Source organism: Cetorhinus maximus, unplaced genomic scaffold (genome assembly GCF_964194155.1).
Source record: "Cetorhinus maximus unplaced genomic scaffold, sCetMax3.hap1.1 HAP1_SCAFFOLD_4340, whole genome shotgun sequence".
Taxonomy (NCBI): domain Eukaryota; kingdom Metazoa; phylum Chordata; class Chondrichthyes; order Lamniformes; family Cetorhinidae; genus Cetorhinus; species Cetorhinus maximus.
In genome coordinates, this window is record NW_027600244.1 from 7,501 (window position 1) to 16,957 (window position 9,457).

The 9,457-nt window shown below is 56.8% G+C and overlaps 1 protein-coding gene across 1 annotated transcript in view; it reads right to left on the bottom strand.

Annotated features, from left to right (window-relative positions):
• The window catches only part of LOC144678467 (tetratricopeptide repeat protein 5-like), a gene marked incomplete at its 3' end in the record, with an annotated part of 10,223 nt that extends 3,024 nt beyond the window's left edge, over positions 1 to 7,199 (bottom strand). Inside the window, exons 1-2 of the mRNA XM_078538236.1 lie at positions 7,002 to 7,199; positions 2,634 to 2,766 (exon numbers count right to left, since the gene is read on the bottom strand). Coding sequence (XP_078394362.1) covers positions 2,634 to 2,766; positions 7,002 to 7,067 — 199 coding nt within the window. The remainder of the gene's footprint in view (positions 1 to 2,633; positions 2,767 to 7,001) is intronic.
• Positions 7,200 to 9,457: the final 2,258 nt, after the last annotated feature.

The following is a 9,457-nucleotide window of genomic DNA, read 5'->3' on the forward strand; positions in this document are numbered from 1 at the left end:
CCCAGCCTCTACAGCCCTCTGTGGTAAAGAATTCCACAGATTGACTACCCTCTGAGAGACTAAATTCCTCCTCATCTCTGTTTTAAGTGGGGGCCCCCTTACTCTGAGATTATGCCCTCTGGTCCTAGACTCTCCCACAAGGGGAAACAACCTCTCAGCATCTACCCTGTCAATCTCCCTAAGAACCTGATATGTTTCAATAAGGTCGCCTCTCATTCTTCTAAACTCCAATGAGTACAGGCCCAACATACTCAACCTCTCCTCATAAGAAAATCCCTCCATAACCGGGATCAGCCCAGTGAACCGTTCACTGGACTGCCTCCAATCCGGTATATCTTTCCTTAGATAAGGGGACCAAAACTGTTCACAGTATTCTAGGTGTGGTCTAACTAGTGCCTTGTATAGTTTTAGAAAGTCTTCCCTATTTTTATACTCCTTTCCCTTTGAAATAAAAGCCAACATTCCATTTGCCTTCCTATTTACCTGCTGAACTTGTATGCTAGCTTTTTGGGATTCATGCACAAGGACCCCCAAATCCCTCTGTGCTGCAACTTTCTGCAGTCTTTCTCCATTTAAATAATATTCAGCTCCTCTATTCTCCCTGCCAAAGTTCATAACCTCACATTTTCCCACATTATATTCCATCTGCCAAGTTTTTGCCCACTCACTTAACCTGTCTATATCCCTCTGTAGACTCTGTGTCATCCTCACCACTTGCCTTCCAACCTATTTTTGTGTCATCTGCAAACTTGGCGATAGGACATTCACTTCCCTCATCCAAGTCATTAATATATATTGTAAATAATTGTGGCCCCAGCACTGATCCCTGTGGCACTCCACTAGTTACAGGTTGTCATCCTGAAAATGCCCCCCTTATCCCAACTCTCTGTCTTCTATTAGTTCACCAATCCTCTGTCCACGCTAATATACTACCCCTAACACCATGGGCTCTTATCTTATTGTGTGTGCTTTATGTGTGGTACCTTATCGAACGCCTTTTGGAAATTTAAATATATTACATCTACTGGTTCCCCTTTATCTATCCTGCTTGTTACAGAAGCAGCAGTGTGTGTACCATCTACAAGATGCACTGCAGCAACTCACCAAGGCTCCTTCGACAGCACCTTCCAAACCCACGACCGCTACCATCTGGAAGGACAAGGGGCAGCAGACACACATGGGGAACACCCACCACCTGGAAGTTCCCCCTCCGAGCCCCTCACCATCCCGACTTGGAAATATATCAGCCGTTCCTTCACTGTCGCTGGGTCAAAATCCTGGAACTCTCTCCCTAACAACGCACTTACGAATTAGGAGCAGGAATAGGGGCCACTCAGCCCCTCGAGCTCTGCTCCCCCCCTTCAATAAGACCGTGGCTGACCTGATTGTAACCTCAACCCCACACTCCCTGCCACACCCCCGATAACCTTTCACCCCCTTGTGAATCAAGAATCTATCTCGCTCTCCCTTAAAAATATTCGCAGACTCTGCTCCCATCGCCTTGTGAGGGAGAGAGTTCTAAACACTCACCCACCTCGGAGAGAAAACATTTCCCCTTGTCTCTGTCCTAAACGGGCGACCCCCTTATTTTTAAACAGTGACCCTCCTCCCTCGTTCTAGAATCTCCCACAAGAGGAAACATCCTCTCCACATCCCACCCTGTCCAAGACCCTCCCTCAGGATCTTAAAGGTTTCAATCGAGTCGCCTCTCGCTCTTCTAAACTCCAGCGGACACAAGCCTAACCTGTCCGACCTTCCCTCATAAAACAGCCCGCGCATTCCTGGTGTTAGTCTGGTAAACCTTCTCTGAACTGCTTCCAACGCATTTACATCCTTCCTTAAATAAGGAGACCAACTCTGTACACAACACTCCAGATGTGGTCTCACCAGTGCCCTGTACAATTGAAGCATAACCTCCCTACTTTTATATTCAGTTCCCCTCACAATAAATGATAACTTTCTATTAGCTTCCCTAATGACGCCCTGTACCTGCAAACCGGCCTTTAGTGATTCATGCACTAGGACACCCAGATCCCTCTGCATCTCAGAGCTCTACAACCTCTCACCATTTAGATAATAGGCTTCATACCGGCCTTTTGTGATTCATGCACTAGGACACCCAGATCCCTCTGCATCTCAGAGCTCTACAACCTCTCACCGTTTAGATAATAGGCTTCATACCGGCCTTTTGTGATTCATGCACTAGGACACCCAGATCCCTCTGCATCTCAGAGCTCTACAACCTCTCACCATTTAGATAATAGGCTTCATACCAGCCGTTTGTGATTCATGCACTAGGACACCCAGATCCCTCTGCATCTCAGAGCTCTGCAACCTCTCACCATTTAGATAATAGGCTTCATACCGGCCTTTTGTGATTCATACACTAGGACACCCAGATCCCTCTGAGAGAACAGCTTGCATTTACAGAGCACCTTTTAAAATAGTTAAGGTAGGGGGGGGACAGTGGGTGGTTAAGCTCATGGAGTTGGTGTGTGGTTCAGAGTAATGCCAGCCGACTGAGTTCGATTCCTCCTGCTGCTGCCGCCCGGCCCTGTCCTGACGGAGATAGCAGGAGGTCATGGCAAACCTCCGGTGTCAGGGACGCCTATCCCGGAAGCAGAGAGCGTTACCTTCCAGGGATTCGATCTGGCTCAGCGCCGCGTCCATCCGCTCGGTCAGGTCCTGCTGCTTCCTCCCGGCCTCCGCCACGCTGTGATTCTCAAAGTAGTGGTCGCGGAACAGGTAGAGCTGATCCACCAACTCCTGAAAAAGAGAGACCGACCGGCGTTTAGAAAGCACTCTTCACGTACCTCAGCACCTGCCAAAGCGTTTTACAACCCCGGGGATCTCGGAAGCGCAGGGAAAGGGGGGAAGCCGGTATGGGAGGAGCGCTGGGTACAGCTTTCTGTCTTCAGTGATGTTCGAAGGATGAATACTAGCCAACCCCAGGGAGAATAGATATCTTCTTCATCACTGAAATAGTCAGGTCGTTCACCCAAGATCCAGGCAGGATCCAAGCACAATGTTGACAACAGTGCGGCTCTCCCTCAGCACTGACCCTCCGATAGTGCGGCTCTCCCTCAGTACTGACCCTCCGACAGTGCGGCTCTCCCTCAGCACTGACCCTCTGACAGTGCGGCGCTCCCTCAGCACTGACCCTCCGACAGTTCGGCTCTCCCTCAGCACTGACCCTCCGACAGTGCGGCTCTCCCTCAGCACTGACCCTCCGACAGTGCGGCTCTCCCTCAGCACCGACCCTCCGACAGTGCGGCACTCCCTCAGCACTGACCCTCCGACAATGCGGCACTCCCTCAGCACTGACCCTGCAACAGTGCGGCACTCCCTCAGCACTGACCCTCCGACAATGCGGCACTCCCTCAGCACTGACCCTCCGACAGTGCGGAGCTCCCTCAGCACTGACCCTCCAACAATGCAGCGCTCCCTCGGCACTGACCCACCGATAGCGCGGCGCTCCCTCAGCACTGACCCTCCGACAGTGCGGCACTCCCTCAGTACTGACCCTCCGACAGTGCGATTCTTCCTCGGTACTGACCCTCCGAGAGTGCGGCTCTCCCTCAGCACTGACACTCCGACAATGCGATTCTCCCTCAGTACTGACTCTCCGACAGTGCGGCTCTCCCTCATCACTGACCCTCCGACAGTGCGGCGCACCCTCAGCACTGACCCACCCACAATACAGCACTCCCTCAGTACTGACCCTCCGACAGTGCGGCTCTCCCTCAGCCCTAACCCTCCGACAGTGCGGCTCTCCCTCAGTACTGGCCCTCCGATAGTGCGGCGCTCCCTCAGCACTGACTCTCCGACAGTGCGGCTCTCCCTTGGTTCTGACCCTCCAACAGTGAGGCTCTCCCTCGGTACTGACCCTCCAACAGTGAAGCTCTCCCTCGGTGCTGACCCTCCGACAGTGCGGCGCTCCCTAAGCACTGACCCACCGACAGTGCAGCTCTCCCTCAGCACTGGCCCTCCAAGAGTGCGGCACTCCCTCAGCACAGACCCTCCGACAGTGCGGAGCTCCCTCAACCCTGACCCTCTGACAGTGCGGCTCTCCCTCAGCACTGACCCTCCGACAGTGCGGCTCTCCCTCAGCACTGACCCTCCGACAGAGCGGCTCTCCCTCAGCACTGACCCTCCGACAGTGCGGCTCTCCCTCAGTACTGACCCTCCGACAGTGCGATTCTCCCTCAGTACTGACCCTCCGACAGTGCTGCGCTCCCTCAGTACTGATCCTCCGACAGTGCTGCGCTCCCTCAGTACTGACCCTCCGACAGTGTGGAGCTCCCTCAGCACTGACCCTCCCACAATGCGGCACTCCCTCAGTACTGACCCTCCGACAGTGCGGAGCTCCCTCAGCACTGACCCTCCAACAATGCGGCTCTCCATCAGTACTGACCCTCCGACAGTGCAGCGCTCCCTCGGCACTGACCCACCGACAGTGCGGCTCTCCCTCAGCACTGACCCTCCGAGAGTGTGGCACTCCCTTAGCACAGACCCTCCGACAGTGCGGAGCTCCCTCAACCCTGACCCTCCGACATTGCGGCTCTCCCTCAGCACTGACCCTCCGACAGTGCGGCTCTCACTCAGTACAGATCCTCCGACAGTGAGGCTCTCCCCTGGTACTGACCCCCCGAGAGTGCGGCTCTCCCTCAGCACTGACCCTCCGACAGTGTGGAGCTCCCTCAGCACTGACCATCCGACAGTGCGGCGCTCCCTCAGCACTGACCCTCCGACAGTGCGGCTCTCCCTCAGCACTGACCCTCCGACAGTGCGGCTCTCCCTCAGCACTGACCCTCCGACAGTGCGGAGCTCCCTCAGCACTGACCCTCCGACATTGCGGCTCTCCCTCAGCACTGACCCTCCGACAGTGCGGCACTCCCTCAGCACTGACCCTCCGACAGTGCGGCACTCCCTCAGCACTGACCCTCCGACAGTGCGGCGCTCCCTCGGCACTGACCCTCCGACAGTGCGGCGCTCCCTCGGCACTGACCCTCCAACAGTGAGGCTCTCCCTCGGTACTGACCCTCCGACAGTGCGGCACTCCCTCAGCACTGACTGTCCGAGAGTGCGGCACTCCCTCAGCACTGACCCTCCGACAGTGCGGAGCTCCCTCAACCCTGACCCTCCGACAGTACGGCTCTCCCTCAGCAGTGACCCTCCGACAGTGCGGCGCTCCCTCAGCACTTACCCTCCGACAGTGTGGCGCTCACTCAGTATAGACCCTCCGACAGTGCGGCACTCCCTCAGCACTGACCGTCCGAGAGTGCGGCACTCCCTCAGTACTGACCCTCCGACAGTGCGGAGCTCCCTCAACCCTGACCCTCCGACAGTACGGCTCTCCCTCAGCAGTGACCCTCCGACAGTGCGGCGCTCCCTCAGCACTTACCCTCCGACAGTGTGGCGCTCACTCAGTATAGACCCTCCGACAGTGCGGCACTCCCTCAGCACTGACCGTCCGAGAGTGCGGCACTCCCTCAGCACTGACCCTCCGAGAGTGCGGAGTTCCCTTAGCACTGACCCTCCGAGAGTGCGGCACTCCCTCAGCACTGACCCTCCGACAGTGCGGAGCTCCCTCAACCCTGACCCTCCGACAGTACGGCTCTCCCTCAGCAGTGACCCTCCGACAGTGCGGCGCTCCCTCAGCACTTACCCTCCGACAGTGTGGCGCTCACTCAGTATAGACCCTCCGACAGTGCGGCTCTCCCTCGGTACTGACCCTCCAACAGTGAGGCTCTCCCTCGGTACTGACCCTCCAACAGTGAGGCTCTCCCTCGGTACTGACCCTCCAACAGTGAGGCTCTCCCTCGGTACTGACCCTCAGAGAGTGCGGCACTCCCTCAGCACTGACCCTCCGAGAGTGCAGAGCTCCCTTAGCACTGACCCGCCGACAGTGCGGCTCTCCCTCAGCACTGACCCTCTGACAGTGCGGCTCTCCCTCGGTACTGATGCTCCAACAGTGAGGCTCTCCCTCAGCACTGACCCTCCGACAGTGCGACTCTCCCTCAGCACTGACCCTCCGACAATCCCGCGCACCCTCAGTACTGACCCTCCCCCACCCTACCCCGAGTACAGCAGATTGCAGGATGATCTATTCGAGGTGTGCAATATGATTTAGGTGTTCGATTGCCTCTTGGAGGGTTGATCCAGGAGGCAGCCCCTCATGGAAGCAGGCCTATCAGGGGTGATGTCAGTAATATCCTGTTATAAAGCAGGGGTCACTTGAAAAGTTCAAATGGGACTGAAAGATCTTAGTGAGGCCAAGCAGTGAAGGATTGTGGAACCCAAGTGGGTAGGTAGTTGAGATAACGACCAGTTGTGGTCCAAGAGAAGAGCAGCGGAACAACATTCCTGATGATGTCCCAATTGGGCTGAATGGCCTCCTCCTGTTCCTGACACTGTCCCAATGTGGACTGAATGGCCTCCTGTTCCTGTCCCAATGGTGCTGAATGGCCTCCTCCTGTTCCCGTTGCTGTCTCAATGGGGGCTGAATGGCCTCCTGCTGTCCCAATGGGGCTGAATGGCCTCCTGCTGTCCCAATGGGGGCTTAATTGCCTCAGGCTGCCCCTGATGCTGTCCCAATGGGGGCTGAATGGCCTCCTGCTGTCCCAATGGGGGCTTAATTGCCTCAGGCTGCCCCTGATGCTGTCCCAATGGGGGCTGAATGGCCTCCTCTTGATCCTGATGCTATCCCAATGGGGGTTGAATGGCCTCCTGCTGTCCCTGATGCTGTCCCAATGGGGGCTGAATGGCCTCAGGCTGCCCCTGATGCTGTCCCAATGGGGGTTGAATGGCCTCCTGCTGTCCCTGATGCTGTCCCAATGGGGCTGAATGGCCTCCTGCTGCCCTGATGCTGTCCCAATGGGGGCTGAATGGCCTCCTGCTGTCCCAATGGGGGCTGAATGGCCTCCTGCTGCCCCTGACGCCTCGGGATTGAAATCTGGGACCTGTCTGCAGGATAAGGATGTAAATGTTGATATGTTTACCCGGGCTCTCCGCTCGCCATCGCTCTCAGCCTCCGGCTCCTTCTCCTCCGCTCCGCTTTCCGCCATCTTCTCCCGCCGGTCCTCCCAGAGACGAGAGACGGTCCTCCAATGCCAAAGAGCGGCCACTCCTCCCGCCGGTCTTCCCAGTGGCAAGATATGGTACACCAAGGCCAAGGAGCGGCCACTCCTCCCGCCGGTCCTCCCAGAGACAAGAGGCGGTCCGCCAAGGCCAAAGAGCGGTCACTCCTCCCGTCGGTCCTCCCAGAGACAAGAGACGGTCCTCCAAGACCAAAGAGAGTACACTCCTCCCGCCGGTCCTGCCAGGGACATGAAAGGCCAATGAGCGGCCAGCCCTCCCAGAGACAAGATACGGTCCTCCAAGGCGAAAGAGCGGCCACACCTCCCGTCAGTCCTCCCAGAGACAAGAGTGGCGGCTGCTTCACCCAGGGACTGGGAGCGAATTCAGGATGAAAATTCTCATTGGTGAGAAACTGAGAAAGTGACAAATCCCCTAATTCCCTCCCCCCCCACCCCTCACACCCTCCTCCCCCCCACCCCTCACACCCTCCTCCCCCCCTCCCCCTTCCAACTCCTCCCCTCCCCCTCCACCCTCCCCCTCCTCATTCCCTCCCCCTCCTCATCCCCTCCCTTCACACCCTCCCCCTCCTCATTCCCTCCTCCTCCTCCTCCTCATCCCCTCCCTTCACACCCTCCCCCTCCACATTCCCTCCTCCTCATTCCCTCCCCTCACACCTTCCCCCTCCTCATTCCCTCCTCCTCATCCCCTCCCCTCACACCCTCCCCCTCCTCCCTCCTCCTCATCCCCCTCCCCTCACACCCTCCCCCTCCTCATTCCCTCCTCCTCCTCATCCCCCTCCCCTCACACCCTCCCCCTCCTCATTCCCTCCTCCCTCCTCATCCCCTCCCCCACACCCTCCTCCTCCCCTCCTCCCTCATCCTCCTCCCCCTCCTCCCTCATCCTCCTCCCCTCCTCCCTCATCCTCCTCATCCTCCTCCCCTCCTCCCTCATCCTCCTCATCCCCCTCCCCTCACACCCTCCTCCTCCTCATTCCCCTCCTCCCTCATCCTCATCCCCTGTCCTTCATCCTCCTCATCCCCCTCCCCTCATCCTCCTCCCCTCACACCCTCCCCCTCCCTCCCCCTCCCTCCCCCTCCCTCCCCCTCCCTCCCCCTCCCTCCCCCCCCCTCCCTCCCCCTTCCTCTCCCTTCCTCCCCCTTCCTCTCCCTTCCTCCCCCTCCCCCTTCCTCCCCCTCCAACTCCTCCCCTCCCCCTCCCCTCCCCTCCCCCCCCCCCCCCCCCCCCCCCCCCCCACTCACATTATCATAAGAAATAGGATCGGGAGGCGGCCATTCAACCCATCGAGCCTGCTCCGCCATTGAAACCTGGAGCCTGGCTGACCATCCACCTCAAAGCCCCTGTCCCCGTATCCCCCGATGTCGTTGATCCCCAGGAATCCTATCGAGCTCTGTCTCAAACACGCTCAATGAATGAACCTCCGCCACGCTCGGGGGTGGAGAATCCCAAAGACCTCACCAGCCTCCGAGTGGAGAAACTCCTCCTCGTCTCCCTCCTTAATGGCCGGTTAAGATGCTGGAAACAATTATTCGGGATAGAATTAGTAGCCGCGTGGAAAAATATGGGTTGATAAGGAAGAGCCAACACGGATTTCTAAAGGGGAAATCGTGTTTAACTAACTCGCTGGAGTTTTTTGATGAGGTAACAGAAAAGGTCGATGAGGGTAATGCTGTTGATGTGGTGCACGTCAAAGAGAAAAGGGAAGCATTCCTAAGGGCTAGAAGGCTGGGAACAGATGAAGCCCGTGGAGAATATAAAGAAAGTAGGAAGAAACTAAGCAAGGAGTCAGGAGGGCTAAAAGGGGTCATGAAAAGTCACTGGCAACCAGGATTAAGGAAAATCCCAAGGCCTTTTATACATCTGTAAAAAGCAAGAGGGTAGCCAGGGAAAGGGTAGGCCCACTCAGGGACAGAGGTGGGAATCTGTGTGTGGAGCCAGAAGAAATGGGGAGAGATACTAAATGAATACTTCTCATCAGTATTCACCAAAGAGAAGGACTTAGCGGTCGATTTGTCTGGGGAAGAGTGCGTAGATAGCCTGGATCATGTTGAGATCAAAAAAATAGGAGGTGTTAGGCGTCTTGAAGAATATTAAGGTGGATAAGTCCCCCAGGGCCAGGTGGGATCTACCCCAGAGTACTGAGGGAGGCAAGGGAGGAGATTGCTGGGGCCTTGACAGAAATCTTTGTATCCTCACCGGCTATGGGTGAGGTCCCAGAGGACTGGAGAATGGCCAATGTTGTTCCATTGTTTAAGAAGGGTAGCAGGGATCATCCAGGAAATTACAGGCCGGTGAGACTTACGTCAGTGGTAGGGAAATTATTGGAGAAGATTCTTCGTGACAGGATTTACTACCATTT